The 23137-nt window shown below is 50.3% G+C and overlaps 1 protein-coding gene across 5 annotated transcripts in view; it reads right to left on the minus strand.

Annotated features, from left to right (window-relative positions):
* GFRA4 (GDNF family receptor alpha 4) overlaps window positions 1-23137 on the minus strand; it is a 211174-nt gene that overhangs the window by 15048 nt on the left and 172989 nt on the right. For all 5 annotated transcript variants that reach the window (XM_045019534.1, XM_045019532.1, XM_045019533.1 and 2 more), the window contains exons 3-4: window positions 15588-15668; window positions 7537-7882 (exon numbers count right to left, since the gene is read on the minus strand). In XM_045019534.1, the coding sequence (XP_044875469.1) occupies window positions 7537-7882; window positions 15588-15668 (427 nt within the window). The remainder of the gene's footprint in view (window positions 1-7536; window positions 7883-15587; window positions 15669-23137) is intronic.

Genomic DNA, 23137 nt, shown 5'->3' on the forward strand with positions numbered 1-23137 from the left:
GATTAGTAGTTCTGCAATGTCATCTCTGAGTTCCTTCAGAACTCTTGGGTGAATGGCATCTGGTCCTGGTTGTTGGGGGTGAAGGCATATTTAGGCCTGACAGAAACCTGCTGTGGATTTTAATAGTCTGTTCTGATAATGTTTAAAGCATAAGCAGAACTGCCTATGTGTAAGAAATTGCAGAATAATCATGTTTGTGAGAAGAAGAGAAGATAAGGTAACTAAAAAGCTAGATGGACGGGATGGAATTGAAGGACATTTGGTGGCCTGAGAAGAGACATAGTCATGGAAAAGGAGACAAAAGAGATATAGGAACAGTATAAGGAGTTGGAGCTTTGGGAACTTCAGCATTTGTTCATACGGATATCACAGTATTGGGGGAGAAAAATCAGAAAATGAGATTTTGGTTTCAGAATCTGTTAAACTTAAATAAATAACAGAATGAGGCTATAGGGGAGGATTTAAAAGATATTCAGGACACTAGGATAGCAGGACAGGTGTTTAGGGAAGTGGAAGCAGCAATCAATGAAATGGGAAAAATCCTGAACCAACCTCATATATCAAAGGTGATTTACCTGCTCATGGGATGGCACCAAAGGAAATTCAAGGTGGGGCAGTGCCTAGGTTCATAACAGAGAAGATGCTAGAACAATGGACAAAAACAGAAGGAGTAGCTTGATGCGGGGTTAGGTGCTGTTCAATGGTCTGTTATGCTGAGAAAAGATGCAAGCTTGATGAAACATGGATCCTTCCTATGGTGGTAGCAGTACCAGTGGCCACAGGACTAAGTGAGGCATAAAGAGTGAATAGTGCCCAGTCCATAGTTCATTGGAACCTACCATGGCAAGTTACATCTTAAAAGAACATGTCACTCATTTTCAGATAGTGGTAAGGATTGGGAGGGAGAAGGAGGGTGGTCTGGAAAGCCCCAGACACTTCACGTTGTTCCAAGAGATGTGGTACCTGGTTATGTCATTGTGACGTATTGTAGAGTACGTTGCTGACATGTGGGTCCACATGCTGGCAAAAAAACCCAAAATTGCACAGTTGGGATGAGGCAATGGGGACATGGTCAAGCCAAGGTGGCAAAAGCTGGAGAAGGCAACTATTGTGTATCCTGGTGGGTCGGGCACTTCCAATATGGGACACAAACATATGATTGTGACTGGCCAATGTTCTGCTTAGATCCAAGAAAGCTTACTCGAACAGAGGAAAAGGCAATTTTTCCAGTTCCCCAGCATGAGATCCACAATGTATCAGCCGGTGCCCCTCTGACTGGTTCTGCGCTAAACAGCTAAGCAACGTCATACCACAATTGCAGTAAATGTGCAGGCCTTACTGGAAAGACATCCAGAATGTCTGTTGACCTTAAGACAGGAAAGTCGAAATATTCAAAGTGACATAGGATCTGGTGGGAAATGGGCCATGGTAGGAGTTAGTAGACGATATTGGGGAAAATCCATGGGTACGCATGATACCAATGGGCTTTGTGTAAGTCAAACTAGTAGTGGTGTTAATCGCATCCATTTAGAAGGATAGGAGCTTGGTTAGGCAGCTAGGAAGGAGAAGAGATGTATACGAAATGCAGGCTTTGATGAAGCCTTAGAAAGGATTCTATGGCTTCCCAGTGGGAAGTATTGGGAGCGAAGCATATTTAGGCCTGCTGTGAATTTTAAGAGTCTGTGCTGATAACGTTTAATGGCATAAGCATAAGCAGAAATGCCTATGTGTAAGAAATTGCAGCATAATCATGTTTGTGAGAACAAGAAAAGAGAAAGTAACTAAAAAGCTAGAAATGACCGGTTTGAACTAACACGAAACCTGTACTGGTGGGGGAGGAGAGTTAACGTGGAAAGGAGAGACTAATACATAACAAAAGATTACCAAAAGTTATAAATAAGTTTGTATAACAAAGGGAAATTGAAACTAAATTATCCAGTGCTGGAGGCAACTGTGATGAGATCGTTCCAATGAGTTTCCCATTGGTGAGAAACTGATCACTACTTGCTGAGTGTTTTGGCTTAATAAAGATTTGTTAGACCCTTCTGCTGAGTAAGTGAATCTCAGTCCAACACTGGTGGCTTATTACTGTTTAATTTTCCAATTTGTTCCAAAATCTTGTCTACTGACACCTCAACCTGATCCTCAGATTTGTTACCTAAAAAGAATGGTTCTGGTGTGGGAATCTCCCTCACATCCTCTACAGTGAAGGCTGATTAAAAGAATTCATTTAGCTTCTCCGCAACAGCCTTCTCTTCCTTGAGTGCTCCTTTAGCACCTCAATCGTCCACTGTTTGGCAGGCTTCCTGCTTCAGAGATACTTACTTTTTATTTTTATTTTTGCTGTTGGTTTTTGTGTCTTTTTCTAGCTGCTCTTCAAATTCTTTTTTGGCCTGCCTAATTATACGTTTACACTTGACTTGCCAGAGTTTATGGTCCTTTCTATTTATCTCAGTAGGATTTCACTTCCAATTCTTAAAGGATGTCTTTTGGTATCTAACTGGGGGCTTTGGGGGGCCCTTTCACTGGTTTGTTTGATTTGGGCTATGCATTTAGATTGAGCCTCTAGTATGGTGCTTTTAAAAAGTTTGCAGGCATTTTACTCTTGTGACTGTTCTTTTTAATTTCCATTTAACTAGCTTCCTCGTTTTTCTTTACTTCCCCCTTTTGAGGTTAAATGCTACTGTGGTGGGTTTCTTTGGCATTTTCCTCCGTACAAGGATGTTACATTTAACTTCCTGATGGTTGCTATTACTGAGCGGTTCAGCTTCTTGGACCAGATCCCGTGCGCCACTTAGGACTAAATCAAGAATTGCCTCTCTCCTTCCGGGTTCCAGGACTAAGTGCTCCATGAAGCCGTCATTAATGGTGTCTAGACATTGTCTCTCTCCATCCTGTCCTGAGGTGACATGTTCCCAGTCAATACGGGGATAGTTGAAATCCCCCATTATTATTGGGTTTTCTGGTTTTGTAGCATCTCTAATCACCCTGAGAATTTTGCAATCACTATCAGCATGCTGGTCAGGTGGTCAGAAGTTTACTCCTACTGCTATACGCCTATTATTCAAGCATGGAATTTCTAGCCACAGAGATTCTATGGTACTCTTGGAATTATTTAAGTCTTTACTATATTTGACTCTACGCTTCCTTTCACATATAGTTGCAGCTCCCCCGCTGGGCTCAAGAAGGCAGGGCTGGCAGGCAGGTTTCCTCTGCCTCATAAAGCTACATCAGCTTCCATCAGCTTGAGCTGCTGAAAATGGCCAAATAGACCCATTTTTATGACAATCCAGACTCTTGTGTCAGGTGACCCTCCCCTTGCCAGCTTCCCCAGGAGAGCCGGGACCCTTGCCAAGGTGACCTCTCCCCTGACAAACTAGTTCTCCTGGATAGGAGCTCTCTTATTTTCTGCAGTGATTACATTTCAGTGGTTGATCGTTTTAAGTCAATGACACTCTTCTGTTGCTCTTTGGCCACCAGCTGGTGGAATTTCAGCCAGCGTGGGGGCAAACGGACAATAGAAAAGACAAAGGGCTGCACCTTCACAATGGAGTTTGCAGCCTCATAAAGCTACAGAGCGTTCATAGTCTCCCACAGACGTCATAGATTGTCCAGACAGATTCCCAGATTGTCACAGAAGGCCTATTGGATCATCCAGTCTAACTGTCTTCTAATATTTTATCAAGTGCAATCTAAACGTTGCAGTGTCACAGCCCAGAACTGGCCTCTACAAGAGGAAAAATGTGACTTAAATCGTACCCTCTCATTTACGCTGTCTGCTCTTTGGGACGAAGTCTGTCTTTGTTCTCCGTACGTACAGCACCTAGCACATTGGGCTCCAAGCCCTGCCTGGGGCTGCCAGACAAGACCGCAGCACAAATAACAATCGAATACTAGACTGCATGAATGGGTGGTGGAAGGAGATCCAGGCAATCCAACGGCTAAGGGGGTTTGAAGGCAGGAAAGAAAACTATATATAGATAGAGAGTTCTGCACCAGCAGTTCACAAGAAGGGGTGAATATCAACAGGGAAAATTACTTTTTGTAGTGCTAACGAGGCCCATCCCTTCCTGTCAACTGTTGGGAATGGCTCACATCCACCCTAATTGAATTGGCCTCGTTAGCACTGACCCCCCCCCCTCAGTAAGACAACTCCCATCTTTTCATGTGCTGTGTATTTATACCTGCTACTGTATATTCCACTCCATACATCTGATGAAGTGGGTTCTAGCCCACGAAAGCTTATGCCCAAATCAATGTGTTAGTCTCTAAGCTAGCATGTGGGTGCACAAGGGTTGCCAAGTACCCAGATCACTTTGAATTCAAGGGGTTACAGCTGGGTATAAAACGGGGTTAACCCGGTATTATTTTACTCTAAATGTTTCTTTAAAGACCTGTGCTTTTGTTCATGGCTTTCGTTTTGGTTTCTGTGTCTTCTGCAGACTGTGACCAGATCTCGCATTTCCTTGCTGCTTTGGACATCGGCTCCAGAGGATACATTTATTATTCGTTTGGAGACCAAGGAACTGGCTAATTAACAGCTGTGCTACTTTAAGGATGTATAATCGTTCCCATCCTCCAGGAAATCAACACGTTCCCCTCTGCACCTCCCTTTCCCCACCAGCGTCGCTTATCTGTGTTTCCCCAGGGGGCAATACTGCTACATTTCAGATTCACTGGCTAGCTGTGTGAAATCCTATAGTACCTGGACTAATGGCTGCTGGCTTCCGTGGCTTTCCACCTTTCAGATAAAACTTAAGCCAGGGGGTCTAGCCACTCACAGTCATTAAAATTCCTATGGTGCTTCTGGCAAAAATAAGGGGGCTCGCCCCAGCCAAATTCCAATGTCTGCTCCCCCTGAAGTTTCAATTGGAGAAATTATTTATCATTCCTCCTCTTTAAAAGCCAAGTGCTTGGCATTACTGCTGCAGGGTGGTTAATGTGCTCTGCCCCAGAAAGAGCTGCAGCAGGGTGGGTGAAGTGACTCTCTCTCTCTCTAAAATCTGTAAAGGTCTTTGAGAACCTTAGGGATGAAAATGGCTAATGAAAATAATAACTAACACACACACATGTGTTGACACACCTATGCACATTATAGTGTCCTGCATCTAAAAGCATTTTTGAAAACATCATTTCACTCTCCCCATACAGCCATGAAAGAGACACTATTATCCTCATTTTAAATGATTTGTCCAAGAAGTCACTGGCAGAACTGGGAATAGAACCCAAGAGGGCCAACGCCCAGTGTCCTGCTCCAACTACTAGGCGGCACTGCCTCTCAGGAAGTGGCTGGCGTTATATCACACACAAAGTACCAGCGTTCTCTAAAGGGAGAATTTTACCACTGACGGCAATTTGGTTCAATTGGAACGTATCCATCTGATTGCTATCATTAATTATGCATAGTGCAGCAGTGCCCTTAAATGGACCGGGTGCTTTCAGCCATATGGGATGGCACAGTTCCTGCCCTGGAGAGTTCATTCATTCTCTAATGGCAGATACTTTGCCACAAGGGCGAGATGCGAACCAGGAGGCTAGATGAACCGGGGAGCGGGGGACAGAGGGTTACAGAAATTAGGCCACGTGGTTAAATGGATGGTCGGCAGATGTCATGTTACTAAACGTGTTCCCCATTAAGTACACAACTACCCCCACTAAAATCCCCTTCCAGCGCAAATAACAACATTTTGCCTTCGTTTTATTTGCCTTCTAATTTCTGGGCCTTCGGAGTACACTTGGGTCGTATTTTCAAGCTTTTCTTTGCAGTCATGAAGGCTAGAGACCTTAATGAATGCTGAGATTCTCACGCAAGCTCTGGATTCCAGCAGATGGGGCTGTCCAAAAACCATCACCCAGTAGCAATAAAACACCAACACTGGCAATAAAATCGCAGGAGTCGGCAACGCTGAATTAGGGGACGGAAGTGGGTCCCCGCTCTGAAAACGCTTGGGATGCCTTGTGCGAAGCTTTTTGCCCTCCAGGGGTGTGGTTACGCTGCAGTCACGGGGTGTGATTACAGCTCAGGAAGACACATCCGAGCTAGCTTAACCCAGGTCCCAGGACAGTAGAACACCAGCCTGTACTTCAACACCGGTGGAATCTCCTTCCTTAGAGGTTTCTAAGGTCAGGCTTTTCAAAGCCCTGGCTGGGATGATTTAGTTGGGGATTGGTCCTGCTTTGAGCAGCGGGCTGGACTAGATACCTCCTGAGGTCCCTTCCAACCCTGATATTCTATGATTCTCTGTTCAAGCCTGTGTAGAACCTGGGGTAATTGGGCAGCTAATCCACCCTGAAACCCGTGGTGCTGCAGCTTCACTAGCTAGCTAGATTCAAGCTAGCTCAGGGATGTCTGCTCAAGGTTCGATCGCACCCCAGGCCTGCAGTGCAGACACATACGAAGCAGCAACTCTACCAAAGAGCTGGGGAAGGCATCTTGGAGCAGTGATAAAGCTCCTTTAAAGAAAGTGGCTGTGGGAAGCCTGGCACACGCCGTACATCATGGCCTCCCCAGCTAGACTTTTCTGAAGTTTTGTGGCTTTTAATAGAGGTTTCTGCAGAGAAATGACAAAGGGCCCAAAACCAACCCCCCCACAAATTATTTTTGGCCCAGGAAAACTCAGTAGTTTCTCACTCTCCTTCTCTCTCTCACACACACACACACAAACACACCCTGCCCAGCCTCAGCCAGTTACTTCCCATTCCTCACATCAGCACCAGCAATGACAACATGCGAGCGCCGGCTCTGACGTCTCTTAGCAGGTCCATAAACAGATGCCTTGAGACACAGTCCGATCCTGCCAAGGACGTCTCAGTCAAGAGCCATTTTCTGTGACCACGTGCCGTCTCCCTTGCCGATGCTGCTAGGGTTAAAGGCGGGGCTGGAGATATGTGCAAGCCGCTGAATGGCCTTGCAGTCTGCCACAGTTCCTGAGGGCTCCCATCCCATTTGCTAGTGATGGTTACTGTGTGCACCCCTCCCCTATTATCCCTCCTGCTAAGCATCTGGTTCCCGGTGAGGCTCTTACTTCCTGTTTCCCTACACAGAGAGGCAGTGATGCCTAGTGGGTAGACATGTGCCTAGCAGTCAGCAGGGCTGGGCACTGCTCCTTGATTCACTGCATAACCGTGGGCAAGTGCTTGACCCCTTGGTCCCTCAGTTTACCCCTTAGTGGTAACAAAGCTCAAATGCCTGCTGAGAGGCTTAGCAGGGAGCGCTTGTAAATTGCTTTGGGATCCTCGGAACAACAGGTGCAATTAATACAGCCTGGTTTACCTCCCAGCTACAATACCTGAGGCAAAAGGGGGACAATCCAAGGGATTTGCCTCAAGAATGCACCATGAGAATCTCACCCTACATTTGCCCCTGAGCTCCTCCTAGCCAACCCTTTGCTTTAGCCCCTGGAGCAGAGGGTCTCACTTTAGGGCCAGCTTCCACAATGGAGTCACTGGAAGGACTCCCCTCAGGCTTCAGTTGGTTGGACCAGGCCCTCCATGGGGTGGGGCTGACTGGGCCGCCCTGTGCTGCGTGAGTGTTACCTGCAGACATAGTTCTCCCGGCAGGAATCCAGGGGGGTCAGGCAGTTGGGCTTCTCCTTGGACTCGTAGGAGCAGGTGGGGACAATGGTCTGTCGGCGGCGCTCGGCGCAGGCCGTGTCGTCACAGGGGCAGAAGAGAAGCTCGTGCGTGTACTCGGGGGGCACGCGGTCAAAGAACTTGCGCAGGGCCTTGTGGCACTTGGAGCGGTTGCAGGTGTCGGCCCGGGCCAAGCGCCGGATGCAGAAGGAGACGTACTCTGTCCTCAGCCGCTGGCACATCTCATCCACGTTGCAGGCCTTGGCGGCGTCCAGACAGCGGTTCACCTGCGTCACCTCGTTCTCAGAACCTGCATGACCAGGAGACCCCAACAAAGCTTAGCAACGGCCAGGGCAACCCCAGCACCCGAGGGGCCTCGAGCCCTCGGAGGACAGCAGGGCTGCCCCACAGCTAACCCAGAGCCGGGGAGCAAGAAGAGCTGGGATTCACCCTGGGGTTAATCATTTAGTCCTGATGAGGCCGTTAGAAAACTAGCTCACTGAGCACGCGCTGTTCCAGGAAGGAGGGGGAGTTTCTGGTCACATGCCAGGTACGGGCCAGGTTAAGACTCTGGATTGAAGCAAATATCACCTCCCCAGCTGTGCTGAGAGCCCTCGTCCCCACTCAGCCCGTCCCCCTCACTCCGATGTGGAAGCGGCTCCGGCTAGGGAGGCAGGGCTACTGGCAGAGAGGAGATGGGCGAGAAAGCGCCAATCAGCAGCAGGCGGGGGATGGACTGCTGGCTATCCCTGACCTGGCAGTGCCAGCCCCCATGCTCCCCTCTGCTGCTGGCTATCCCTGACATGCGAGTTCCAGCTCTCCCTAGCTAGTCCCCGCTGATTATCCCTGACCTGGCAGTGCCAGATTCTTGACCCCTCCAGCTATCCTGGACCTGGCAGAGCCAGCTTCCCCGGCCTCTGCTGACATTACCTTCCTGGCACCGCCAGCTCTGCCAACTGGTGTAACATGTCATGGCTATGCACACACGCCAGGCTTCTGCAAAATCATGCGCGTGACGCCACAGACCACTCGGGAAACACTTTGCTCCCCCAGAACCCCACAAGTCTAAAGCTTTGCCCTGTTCCGGGATCGCAAAGCATGAAGTATGCCTCACCACTCCCCTGCGAGACAGAGAAGCACAACTGCCCCCCACCCCCAGATTGCAGAGGGGGGCACCCAGGCACAGGGAGCAGGGAACAAGTCACATAGCGAATCAGTGGCTGGCAGAGGTGGGAGTGGAACCCAGGCGTCCTGGCCCACACTGCACCCCAAGCCACGCCGCTCTCCCCAAAAGGACAAATGAAGGCAGTCTGCAAATATTGTAAACTGGTCAGAAAGTGACCTCCTTAAGATTATTTGTCACAACACTTTACACTCTGTGGCGCCGTTCAAGGGAGCACGTCCAGCTGCTTTCCAGGCGCTTTAATGAACTCTGCCCCTGCCAGCAGTGCTGTGTGAGATACTAGGGCACGGTGGGGCCTGACCCAGCGAGCACTGAAGATGCCCGGGAATGTCAGTGGGCGTTGGATGATGCCAGCGGTGGGTATCTGAGGAACAGCACGCAGCAGGATGCCGAGGAGTTCTTTACAAAGAGTAGTGTTTCCTGTCCCTTCCTCGGAAGCATTGGGCCACTGTGGAGATGGGATACTGGATGAGGTGGACTTTAGGGCTGATTCAAGCTGGCAATTCTTCATCCAGAACCTACTGCCACTAGAGACAAGTGCATACACTCCATCTGGGTAAGCCAGTATTTCCGAAGTGTGGGCTGAGCCCCTGGGGTGGGGTGGGTCTCCCAGGACTGGCCAGGGCTGTGAGTGGCAGGCCTGTTATAGTGCAGCGCAAGGCACAATGGGGGCGTGATCGGTGTCATTTTCCCAAAGGGCAGCTCTAGCTGGATGAAATCTTTTGCCATAGACTCCAGTGAGGCCAGAATTCCCCACCCACGACTGGCCCCTATTTCTGTAACGGGCTTAACGAAAGCCCCAGTTCTCCGTGACTCTGTGCTAAAAATGCTATTTCAGACTATTGTGCCTTCCCTGGGAGTAACGCATGGGGCTGGAGTTTGTGGAGACTAGCAAGGCCCCTTTTGTGGCACAGTGCGCACTGAAAGGACCCATTCAGAATTACAGCCTCACTGTACTGGGCGCAAGGTACTTAGACACCCTCATATCTGAGCACCTTCCCACTGTTAAATGTATTACTCCTCACCACACCCCCATGAGGCAGGGCAGGATTATTATTCCCATTGTACGGATGGAAAACTGAGGCACAGAAAGACTTAGTGACTTGCCCAGGGTCACCCAGGGAGTCTGTGGCAGAACAGAGATCTGTGCCCACATCTCCTGAGCCCCAAGCTAGCATCCTAACTGCTCAACCATCCTTCCTCTCCCACCGGCTGTGAAACACACACCATGAAAGACAGTCCCTGCCCAAGGCCCTCACAATCTAAACAGGGTCAAGACCCAACAGGGGATGCAGAACTCAACAGGGGTGGGGGAGATGGGAGCCTGACAGAGACAGGCCTGCAAGGTCACATAGGTTCACAGAAAAGTATGCAGATTAGAGGCACCAGAGTCTTTCATAAGACAAGAGGACAAGAGAGACGAGCAATTAGCAACAGGCCACCTGCCCAGCCGTTAGCTGGAGGATGGTGCCGCAGTTGGGATGACTTTGAGAAAGGTTCTGACGAAGGACAGGACAGTGGCTGTATGAGTTGGTTCAGGGAAGGCTTCCCACACTTGCAGGGCAGCATGGAAGATGTTGGCTTGTGGGAGAACAGGGACGAACGAGCGAAAGGGGCTGCGGTGGCTGGCAGAATGAGGAGCGGGAGGTTGAGATGTATGGCAGGGTGGGAGGAAGCCAGCAGAGTATAGCCTTGAAAAGTGGAGAGTTTGCAGGAATTTGAGCGCAGATCAGTTACAGAAAGATCTGTTCCTTCCCTGCCCCCTCGTCCGAGAGCAAGGGGGCTGGTCGGTGAGGTCAGGGGCAGATCAATGCAGAGAGATATTTCTCCGAGCAGCACTTAGGCAGACTGTGGGATTTGCAGCTTCCAAAGGTCAGAGGGTCAAAGAGTGGAGCTGGATTTAAAGAGAGGCTGGAGAATTTCATGAGCAGTGATAACATCTGTAGATAAACAACCTCAGCTAAATTCATCTAACCCCACGCTACAGTGTCAAATCACCACCCCAGGGGCCAGGAAGGAATTCTTGCTGCCTGTCTGGATTATTCTTCTGCCAGCTTTAGCTTCAGGTACTGGCCAGGATACTGGATTGGATGGGCCCATTAATTCCCACTTTTAGAGGTACAGAGGTGAAATGCCCCAGGTCACACAGAGCTGCGAGCAGACCCCAGGAACCCTGACACCCAGCCACCAGATGTCTACTGGGATTCCATGGCAACCATATGCTCCATTGGACATCCCATAAACCCTGCTGCGCGGTTGCTAGGGAAGGCTTCTGGGATGCTGCGTACTCCAGCATTTGAGAGTGGAGGAGGCTCAGCCTTTAACACGTGCTCCCACCCCGGAAGCTGGGGAAGGGGCCACCCTGCATCACATGAGTGGAGACGGGAACGACCACTCCCCCACCTCCTCAGACGTCATCCAAGGTCAAGGCTGGGGATGGACATGGGGCCTGGGGAAAAGGGGAGAGTTTGCTGGAGGTGGCAGAGGATGGAAGTCAAGGACATGCAAATCACAGTGACCCAGGTCCGGGAAAGTTGCTGGCTCTGGGCAGGGTCACACCCTGAGCCCACCCCGATTTCCGGTGTTGTAGCCATACATCCTAGCCGATCGGCGCCAAACCTGGTGGTGATTTGAGTCATCTCCATCGGGAACTGCACTATTCTGAGGCCTTACTGAAGTTTGCAGACCAGTAGCAGCACAAGGCTCTCTGATGATGTGTGTGCGGGAGAGCCTAGTTTCCAACATGGAGACTGTGCTTCAAGGCTGCTTCGGACGACTTTCACCAGCGTGACCAAACTACCATCATGGAAACAACTGGAGGGCTGTGAATGCTACATGATTGTAATTGTCCAGGAGCTACAGCGAGGAGAAAGGTGAATGACTGAAGAAGCCAACATTCAAGAACAAGCCACTGGAGGATGTTCCCAGTCAATGGCCTACAGAGGATTTGGTGGACTGATGGGGCCTTCTTTGCAAAGAGCAGGTAACTGACTGGGGCACCTAGGCACTATGATAATATAAATTACAAATAATAATAATATTCCCCAGCCTGAGATCAATCATTGGAAGAAAAGTCAGAGCAAATCCAATGCCTTTCAAACCATGATGTTGTCTCTACCAGGAAATGCAGAGTCAATGTGCCTATTTCCACTCATTTCTAAAGGGTGTGATTGCATTGGCCTCAGCAAAACCACCCTTGATGTACACCGGTGCAAGCAAAGAGCAGAATCTCAAGCATAGGAACGTCTCAGTGACTAGCAATCTGGATAGAAGAGTGCACAAAGCAATGCCATTACTCCAGCGAGGAAGGTCAACAGATGCACAAAGCCATGAAGGAGAATGCTTCAAAATACTAATACTGTGGTTACTTGGGAGTAACACTGTCTTAGAAAGGAAAGGAGAGACCTTGGAAACCAGATAAAAATCACATTATCTGCAAATATTAGGGATCAGTGAGGGGGAAAAATATCCATATCTTCCTGATTTTGACGTTAAACTATTTGATTGAAGCATGCAAGATGATTCCTTTTACACAGGAGAATCCCTGCTAGGAGTGGTCAGGCGATTCATTTGAGACTTCACAAATCTCCTTATGTGATAAAAGAGCTAAAGTGAGATTCCTTCTGGCTGCAAAGAAAAAGAATTTGAAGACAAACTTTTTCATCTCTGTCAACTTGAGACTCGAAGCAGGAGGGACTTTATGCCAATTAGAGAAGATTTTATGGAGGAATAAGCCAAGTCTCTTGCTAAATTTAGGATGTAATATCAAGACAAAAAAAAAATCTTTGGTGTGTCATTGAAACCAGCCACTCCTCATCTGAAAAATATCGAAGAGGCCAATTTCAATCTTGCTGTGAATTTCAAGATGACCTGAGAGAACAATTGACTGTGATACTTTGCCGCTATGGAATATCCCTGATGTTAGCTGAATTATTTTGGCCTACAATGTTTAACTTGAATAAAAAGTTTAACTTTGAGTTATAATGATGTTGAAGGGTTTTTTTTTGTTTTGGTGGATGCACCTTTTGCTGTAGATATACCATGGTGTAGACCTGTTTAATAATACACAGAGATGAGTCTTGTTATGCCATTTTACACTACCCACAGTTTCGGGTATAGCAAACAGCTATATTATTCTTGCCATAATACATTATTTATGTAAAATCTGGTTAAAAATACTTGGTGATATGACTCTGCCCTGAGGTATTGTAATGATATATGCTTCAGCATGTTCCTTTGCATTTTAGTGGAAGGTTGGCAGGAGTGGTGAGGTCCCAGAGCAGACCAGGGCCCTGCTGTGCTAGGTGCTGCACAGACACATAGTGAGAAGCAGATCAATGCTATGACTAATGGTATCACCAAGGAGTAATACAAGTAAAAATGTAAAAACCCGAGACAGGTTTTTCAATAACTCTCTGATACAGATTTGGGTTCTGAATCCTTCATTACTGGTCTACTGTTCTGAGTCTGGTTTTCTTTGCTACCCAACCAGTTTCATCCCGTTTTCAAAAAATGGCAAGGCATTGACCATGCATAAAAATCCCAGTGTACAGAGAGTCTACACGTACAGGAGAGAGCCCCATAGGACTCATCATGGAACTGGCAAACTACTGAATAAGGATCCTGTCCTGAACTGCTTCCACATGCGCTTCACTTCTCACACGGGAGTAACCAAACTGGAGTCAATGAGAGTATTTGCCTGTGCAAATTAAGTACATGTGTTAATGTTTGCGGCATCGGTGTCTCAGTTAGTACCATCGACAATATTAGCTGTTCGTGCTACAGTGCCTCACAGCCCTGATCCAGGGGCAACAGAAGCTTCCTAAAAGTGTGTGTGTGGGGACCACCAGTGCCAAAACTGTGGTGCCGTCCCCGTGCCTCCCCTTCCCCCGAGGCCCTGCTCCCACACCCCTGTGGCATTACGTCCCATATTCTTCATAGTAATATTATTACAAAATGAGTATGGCATAATTATGATGTATTTTGTATAAGATAGGTCATGTGCAATATCATTGCAAAGTTTATGATTTACTGAATGTGATTATCCTATTTGTAGGCACGTCTCATTTTTGTATCTGAAGTTAGGAATATTGTCTATGCATCTATTACAAATGTGTTTACGTTTACACCTGGGGAATGCCCACTAGACAGAATGCAATCAGTCTAGACGGCTGGCTTGGAAGGGCCATCCGGGAACCCAATAGGTCTTTGAAGATGCTAATCTCCCACTGGGAAACCTTCCTGAGGACGTTACCAACAGCCTCCGAATTATGGCTGCTATGACTCTAGCAAGTCACCTGGTACTGGACTCCATCATAATATTCGTGTTTTTCCACTGACCGGGCGTGGGAATCAAACTGGGAGATAAAGGGGTTCCCACCATATGCCAAAGCTATTGAAGGCAGGGCCGTGACATCATTGTGATTCGTTCTTCACTGACTTCCCGCCCAAGAAAGAAGGCTGCTGGAAACACCTAAGAACCAAAAGACTGAACTGGGGGAGAAGGGCTGAACCCAGGCTAACGAGTTTTCTAGCTGTGAAAGGAATAACTGGAGTTTTAAGCTGCAAGCAAGTGTCGCTTGCCCTCAAGAATCTCTGCAATCTGCATAAAACAACATTTAGGGTGAGAATTTGCTACTTATAACCAATTTCTTCAGTATATTAAGCTTAGATTGTGTTTTGTTTATTTGCTAGGTAATCTGCTTTGAACTGTTTGCTATCCCTTATAATCACTTAAAATCTTTTGTAGTTAATAAACTTGGGGGTTTTTTTGGTCTAAAACCAGTGTGTGGAATTCATAACTGCAGGGCACAAAGCTGTCGCATGTCTTCCTCCACATCGAGGGAGGGGGCGAATGTCATGAGCTTATGCTGTACTGATCTCTGTGCAGCGTAAGAGGGTACAATTTTGGGGTTTACCCTCAAGGGGGGGTGCACTTGGGTAACTGGGCAGTTCCTTAGCTGAGCCTTGCCACGCAGAGCTGATCTCAGCATCTGTGTGTAGCGGCCGCTGGGTATGTCCGTACCTGTATGTGTGCTGGTAAAGTGCAATCTGGAGCCAGGGGGAGGGCTTGGCAGGCTGCACAGCCGTGCAGTGTAAAGGGAGCCCAGGCTGGTGGGTCAGGCAGGCTCAGAGGTACCCCGGTTCCAGGTGAAACCCCGGGTAAGGGGAAACCCATCACAGCCCCCCCTTCACCGGAGGCCCCGCTCCCCTCTGCCCCTCCCCCGCATCGCTCACCCTTAGAGCCAGTAAAAAGTGGGAGGGCATAACCCCGTCTCTTTTAAAAGTGATGGGCCCAGGCCCCACCCTGCCCTGATCTGTATCTGGAGCCCATTGCCCCATCAGGCAAGCGTGGGGCCGGATTTACCAAAGATGTCTGCTTCCATTGAGTCCCCTGAATGGGGCCAATGGGTGCTGATCTCTGGTAAAAATCCGGCCAGCCGTCTGCCCTGGAGGGGATGGGCGCCGAGAGAGCAGGGTTCTTCTGGCCAGAGCTCTTCTCCCAGAGTCATGGTGTTTTCTACCTCAGCTGGGGGAGCCTCTGAGGCTGCCTATCCAGTCCTTACCTATCTCTGCCCTGGTCCCTCCCTCTTTATGGCCCCGGTCCAATCATATAAAGTGCCTCCCCTGGAAACGTGCTCTTGTCTCAGCAGCTTAGCATGGAAATTCTCGGCACAGACAATGCGAGAGGGGGCCGTGCAGCGCGACAGACTGCGGTGGGGCAGGGAGAGGCCTAGTCAGTCCGTCCCTCCCAGATCTGGATTGCGGGCCCCCTCCCACCGAGCACCCTGCTTTGGCCATCAAATAGGAGAGTGCGCTCCAGCCCACCTACCTGCGGTGATGGATGCCAGCCGGACATAGTCAAAGCCCCTGATGAATGGCTCGTACGGAGAACTCTCCAACACATTCATACCTGAGGTGAAAGGAAGATAAGTTGAACCCCAGCATAATAAGGTAGCTCTGGCTCCTGAGATTTGTGTTAGGAACGTGTCTCAGTGCAAAAGCCGGAGTCTGCAGAACAGCGTTTGCATTATGGGTCTCCGTGATGCATATTCTTATAGCGAGACCATTTCCTCAGAGTAATGCTCAGTATTTTAGGGGCTGGTGGAAGAGGTCAGATCAACAACCCTGGGGAGCCAAGTCCTATCCTTATCCCCAGCACAGGCCACAGGAGATTTCACCAAGGCTACCCCTTGAAAATGAGCCTCAACCTTGGCCTGGGTGGGTTAGTTTCTATGGGCGAGAGAGCTCTTTGGTCTCCGTTCCTGGCCTCTCTGCTGCCAATGAGGGGCCCAGTTATACAAGGAACTGGACAGACTCTGTCATAGGTCTTCTCCCCCACTTGGAGCTGTTGGGTTTCAAGATGGGGACCTGCATGGACTCCTCTAAACTAAAATCCTAGTTTAGATCTAGTTTTCGCTGCCACCAGTTACGTTTAAAGTGGATAACACACTGCCTGTCCCGCAAGCTTCCCCTGGGGAACCCAGATTCAAACCCCTTGAATCTCACCAGAGAGAGAGAAACAGCCAGTTCCCCTCCCCCCCTTCCCTCTCTCCAGCCTGCACCGGAGAGATACACACCGAGTCAAATCCTTGACTCAACACAAAGAGGGACTCACCTCCCTCTCCCCTTCCCTAGTCCTTGGGAAAAATACCTTGATTCAAACTCCTTGAATCAAACAAAGAGGGATTCACTTTTCCCCCTCCCCTCTTCAAACTCCTTGAATCAAACAAAGAGGGATTCACTTTTCCCCCCTCCCCTTCCCCTGAAAATCCAAACAAGGGAAGAAATCAATCAAGTTCTAAAAAGAAAAGATTTTATTAAAGAAAGAAAAAAAAGTACACTCTCTCTGCATTACCAGGATGCAAAAATACAGAGTCTGACTTCTAAATCTGGAGAGACTTCCCCCTCCCTCCTCCTCAGAATAATCAAAGTAACAGCAAACAGGAGTAAAGAATTTATCCAGCAAACACAGAATTGCAAATGTAGAAATCAAATTATAAGACTAATTCGCCTTTCTAATACTCACTATACTGGATAGTAGGAAATACTCCAGGAGAACTTGGAGACATGTCTGGCCTCTCTTAGATCCAAAGAGAGCACACAGAGCAAACAAGGAACACAGACAAAGCCTTCCCTCCACAGAGATTTGAAATTATCCTGTCCCTTGATTGGTCCTCTGGTCAGGTGTTCCTCAGGTTACTGAGCTTGTTAACCCTTTACAGGTAAAAGAGACTTTAATCCTTAACTATCTGTTTATGACAGACTCCATGAATACACATGTGATGGGAGCCATTTTCATTCACTACGCACCCAGCATTCTATCCCCCCTGGGGTCTTTCCGAACTTGCTGCTTTCCAGACAGCCATCCCTAGGCTTTGCTGCGTATTGCCTTACCCTAGATTGGGTGTCCCTTTCTATTTATTAACACTGCATCTCCTCCCAATGCATGCAGCTCTCTCTAGCTGAGCATAGAGTGAATGAAACGCAGCCCCAGCAAAAGCCTCCTGGTCTAGATTAAAGATGCCGGAAATTTGATTCCATCAGAGTTCTCCTTTTATCAACTCCAAGGACCATAATGTGCCATCCTACTGACTGATGCCACAGAGTATTACTGAGGCAAATAGCTTAGTACGTTTTAAAAACAAACAAACACTGGGGGGAATTAGACATTTATATGGATAAGATCTGCACTAGCTGGGATAAAAGGGCTATCAAACCTCATGCTTCAGGGCATATGCTGATCACCAGCTGGGGTCAGGAAGAAATTGCCGCCTTGATGCACAGCACTGTGCAATTACCACCGGTATATTACAAGGCAAGTTTACACCTTTCTTTGAACTACCTGGCACTGCCACTGACAGCACTGGGGACCTTTCATGTGCTGCAATGGAGCAGTTTTTATGTTCTGACGACACCACATGGCATCTGGTAATGCGTCTCTAAATACTGAAGTGCCTAAACACAGACTTGTGCAATAGATGCTGAGTAAATGCTACGCTATGTAAATTCCCTGGGCATATGGTTCCACAACTGATTGTTATAAAGGCTTCTAGGAAGCTTTTCTGGCCTCCTGGGTACGTATGTATGAAAGAAAAGCCTCTGCAAGTCAGTTTCAGATTGGCTTCCTTTTTTAGTCAATTAAACACAAAGGGATTTTTAAATATGTAAATATTATTAGAAAAATGTGTCCCAAAGGAAATGAAAGCAGAGAAAACAAAGATTCAGTGGTGTTTAAATGGACGTGCGAGTCAATCTGCTGCTCAGAGAAAATAAGGGGCTCACGACACTGAGTTAAGCCGGGTCACATGCAGTGGGAAACAAAACCTAGTCAAGTCCTGATTTACAGCATTCGCTGCCCTTCCAGCCCTGCTGTGCCAATCAGGGCCGGCTTTAGGAAGTGCGGGGCCCAATTCGAACAGTTTTGGTGCCAATGCCTCTCAGTCCTGATCTGCAGTTCCCCTGCTATTCCAGTGTGGAGCACCCGATGTGTCGCAGCCCTGACTTACAGAACCCCCTGCTGTTACAGACCTGGGCAGGGTGACCATACAGCCTGGGTGCCGGGTGAACCACTGGCTGGAGCCCCCAGCTCTGCTCCTTCCATCCGAGGCCCCACACCTTCTACCCGCCCCCCGCCGGAGATCACTGCAGCTGCTGGCCCTCACCCCAGGCTAGTGCCCCCAGCCCCAGGGCACCCCCAGCACCCCCAACCCTAGAGCACCGGGCAGAACGGCCCCAGCTCCCCTAGCCCCGGAGTGCCAGGAGGCCGGGCAGCGCAGCCCCTGTCCCCAGAGCCCTGGGAGACTGGGCAGCGCAGCCCCAGCTGGGGCCATGGCACGGGGGAAGAGCCGCCCGCAGAGCGGGAATGGGGGCAGAGTGTGGGTGGGGCCACATCTGGCTGTTTGGGGAGGCTCAGCCTCCCCCAGCCTATGAGACCCGCCGTCCATGCCATTGAGCTCGTTTTGATGGGACAGTCCCTTTTTAAAGCCTTGATCAGTTGGCAAGAGCAAACGGGACAAGTGCCCACTTTTGTCAAAAGAGTAGGGTGCAGAGGACCACGCGGGGGTGGCGGGTTAGCGGTGATGCCAGCCTCGCTCGGGGGTGGGAGGGTGGCAGGCGTGGGCGGGGGTAGGCAGGGCTGGGGCGAACAACAATGCCAGCCCCGTGTGCGTGTGGGGGGCTGGGCTCGGGAGAGCAGCTCTGGCCAGCCCCGCGCGCAGGAGATGGGGGGACATGGGCTAACCCCACGCAACGTCCCATTCTCCCTTTGGGAAATACGGTCACCCTAGACCTGGGTCACTACCGGTCTATACCCCTCCGTGCAGCACTCCCCTCCGAGGTCTGGCTGTCAGGCTCTGGGGAAGCTGACAATGATCTCTGGCTTGAAAAAGGCCAAAATATGGATCAGACTGGCTTCCTTACTCCGTTGTTGAACCATTTCCATCGGCGAATAGATCGGCAAAGCACCGCACGTGAAAGGAAGGGGGGCTAGTGGCCGTGACCTGCTCTGCTGTCAGCCAGCTGCATTTCTCAACACAACTAGACCATAGTAAGTGTTAAGTTACCTTCCTCCCTGCCCCCAAGGCTTTAGTTTTTCCATGGGGGAACCTCAGAGCAGAGGCTTTCCTCTACCTGGGACGCTCTAGGGCACAGGTCACCCGCAGAACCTAAAACGGTGGCCTGCAGAGTCCATGGGGGAAGTGGATCTGACTAATCTCCCCCAAGCCCTCTGCAACACCTCCTTTCTCTCAGTCACTGGAGACATCACACCACCCACCAGAGGTGCTGACTCCGTGGGTGCTCCGGGGCTGGAGCACCCACAGGGAAAAATTGGTGGGTGCTCTGCACCCACCGGCAGCTCCCCACCCTGCCGCCCCGCCCCAGCTCACCTCTGCCTCCTGAGAAGGGGCGGAGTTGGGGCGGGGACTTTGGGGAAGGGGTTGGAATGAGGCCAGGGCAGGAACGGGGAAAGGGTGGAGTTGGATCAGGGCCAGGGGCGGGGGGGCACAAGCACCCACCGGCACCGGGGAAACTTGGCGCCTATGCTACCAACGTTCTACTCGTCACTCGGGTGTGTAACCTGGGCCTCTCTCTAGATCCTCACATCCAGGCTACGTCTAAGTCGTGCCAATTCTTTCTGCCTCACATCTCTAGAATACGGCCTTTCGACTCCATCCACACGGCCAAAACTCTTGTCCACGCTCTCATCATCTTGGGTCTCCATAGGACCCTACCAAATTCACGGCCATGAAAAACGTGTCGCGGACCATGAAATCTGGTCTTTTGTGTGCTTTTACCCTACACTATACAGATTTCACAGGGGAGACCAGCGTTTCTCAAATTGGGGGGCCTGACCCAAAAAGGAGCTACAGGGGGGTCACAAGGTTATATTAGGGGGGGTGGCAGTAGGGCCACCCTTACTTCTGCACTGCTGCCTTCAGAGCGGGCGGCTGGAGAGTGGCAGCTGCTGACTGAGGGCCCAGCTCTGCAGGCAGCAGCACTGAAGTAAGGGCAGCAGTCACTGCTCTCCAGCCGCCCAGCTCTCAAGGCAGCGCCGCCGCCAGCAGCAGCGCAGAAGTGAGGGTAGCAGAACTGCGGACCCCCCCCCACAACTCCTTTTTGTCTCAGGATCCCTAGAGTTACAACACCGTGAAATTTCAGATTTAAATAGCTGAAATCATGAAATTTATGATTTTTAAAATCCTCTGACCGTGAAATTGACCAAAATGGACCGTGAATTTGGTAGGACCCTAGGTCTCAATTACTGCAACTTCCTTCTCTCTGGTCTTGACACACGCAACTTTGCCCTACTTGCAGCCAGTCAGAAGGCTGCTGCAAAGATCATTTTCCTAGCTCGTCGCTTTGACCCGATCACCCCTCTCTTTGCATCCCTCCGCCGGATCCCCTCCCCCCTTTGTTTATCACATCCAACAGAAGCTGCTTGTCTTCACTTCCAAGGCCCCTCCCAGTCAATCTCCGTCATTCTTATCATCACTTATTCACTTTTGAGAGTGGACGGGCCTGGCCCATCCACTTTTCGCCGCAGGCCGGCCCCCTCCCTGTCTTCTTCCCCCCAAGGCCCTGCCTCCCGGCCAGGCTGGAAGCTGGAGCCCCACCAGGGTAAGAGCAGCCCAGGAAGCCCAGGCAGCTGTGGATTCTCCACCTGACCTGGGCAGGGACACGGGTCGGGGGCTGCTCTCAGCCCCACCCCCACCCCCAGGCAGGTGGAGGGTCCGTGGCTCCCTGGCCGTGCTCCAGCTTCCGGCTTGGCCAGGAGGCAGGGCCTCAAGGGGAATAGGAGGGACAGGGCAGGGTCATGGATGGGGCCTCCCACTTTTAGGATGAATCTGTCGCCCCTGGAAAGAGCTCCCCATAAACATCCACAAAGCTGCCTCCATTGTCCTCCTTCAAATCTCCTTTGCCGTGAAGCCTACAGAAAACTGGACGATGGTCAGGCTGCCGGTGTGCAGAGAGCACTGCCTGTCATCCTGACCGAATTGCCTCATTGTTCCCTCGCACTCCCCCATTGGTCTATATCCATCGCGTGTCTCGTGTCTCATGCTGAGATTGGACGCTCCTTGGGGCAGGGACTTTCTGTTTGTTCTGGGTTTGTACAGCCCCTAGCACAACGGGGCCCTGCAACGGGGCACACAATAACTCATGGAAGCACAGACGCCAAGGTATGTATTCCTCCACAACAGCCCTGGGAGCGCGCTGCTTCGGGGATTTCATTGACCGTAAACTCAACCAATAAGAGGGCCCAATCCTGCAAGGTGCTGAGCCCCCTTCTTTGCTAATGACTTCGCATCACAGCACTCAGCACCTTGTAGGTTTGGGTCCTAAGATTGCAACTGAAAGTGGGAATCCCGAGAGGTACACTGAAGCACAGATCACGGAAGCTGTGATCAGGGCAGTCTGCCTTGGGCTGAGGCTCAGGGGCTACTTGGAGGGAAAACTAATCTGAGTCTGCCAAAAACGGAGCTACATTGTAAGGTCCTATTACCAGGAAAAAGATGCAAGAGCCAGAAGAGACCCCTCAGGATTTCCTAGCCCAGATTTGAGACAGAGAATACGGTTTGCCTCATAAGAAGCTGATTCTGACCTAAGATACGACCTGTCCTTGTATAAAACCTGTTCCTCCAGTCAGTCCTGGCAGGACAGCAAAATGCCAATATTCAGACTTGTATGCAGCGGAGCTGTAGCTGTGTCCGTCCCAGGATATTAGAGACAAGGTGGGTGAGGTCATAGCTTTCATTGGAGCTTCCGAGCCACACAGGGCTCTTCTTTATGTCTGGCAAAGGTACTCTCAGCATCACAGCTAAATACAAGGTGGAACAGATTGTTTAGCATAAATAGTTAGCACATTGTAAGGGCCCATTCAAGGTAGAATGGCCCATTAACGCCTCTGCAGTCACAGGACAAAAAGACGGGGTTAGTGGGTTACAGGTTGTTGTAATAAGACATAAATCCAGTGTCTCTGTTCAGTTTGTGATTTTTAGTGTCTAGCAGAGTTATGAACGTAAGCTCCCAGGATGAGGCCTGATAGGTGAGACACAGAGTGACCAGTTTGTGAAAAGTGGTCACCCACAGGTGATAGAGTGTTTTTGTCTTTTATCATTTTCCTGTGTGAGTACATTGGAGAGAGCAATGACTGTCTCTCTCTCACCATCAGATGCTGGTCCAATAAAACCTTCTCTCTCGAATATTCAGACTGTGATGTGACTTTATTTAAAAGTCAGACTGGCTGCAGAGGTGCTGCTTGCTGCTATACGTGAGGAGGTAGAGAAGCAGCAGCAGGTGGGGACTGGAGCATGTACTTGTGTGGAATGGCCCTACCCGGCAGGGCTGGCTCCAGGCACCAGCCGAGCAAGCTGGTGCTTGGGGCGGCAGATTCCAAGGGGCGGCTTCCGGCCAAACCTTTTTTTTTCTTTTGCGCTTCGCCGCCTCTGCCGCCCCTGCAGGTTTTCTTCTTTTGGTTTGCTGCCCCTGCCGCCCTGTAGGGGGCGGCGGCGCGGAGGAGGGGAGCTGCTGGGAGCGGTGCCAGGGCTGCAGCAAGCCCAGCACGCAGACCGCGTCCTTCCCTGCCTGCCCCCTGGAGCGGCGCGGAGCCCTCCCAGCAGGCGGCGCTGCAGGAGGGGCCGCAGGGCGAGCGCCCCGCTTAAGGAAGCCCTGGCCGCCCCCTTCTCTCCCCCCCACTAGCTGGGGTGTGCACTCCACTGCCCGGGGTCTGCAGGGCTGGGAGTCCCCTGCACTCGCACTCCCGCCGCCCCGCAGGTATTCTTTTTCTTTTTCTTTTTTCTTCCCTTTGTTGTTCCGGCCGGCTGGCAGGCAGGTTTGTTCCGTGCCCCCCCCTTCACTGCTCCGGCCGGGCAGCAGGTGGGT

The sequence above is a fragment of the Mauremys mutica genome, chromosome 5, assembly GCF_020497125.1.
Source record: "Mauremys mutica isolate MM-2020 ecotype Southern chromosome 5, ASM2049712v1, whole genome shotgun sequence".
NCBI classification, from domain to species: Eukaryota; Metazoa; Chordata; order Testudines; family Geoemydidae; genus Mauremys; species Mauremys mutica.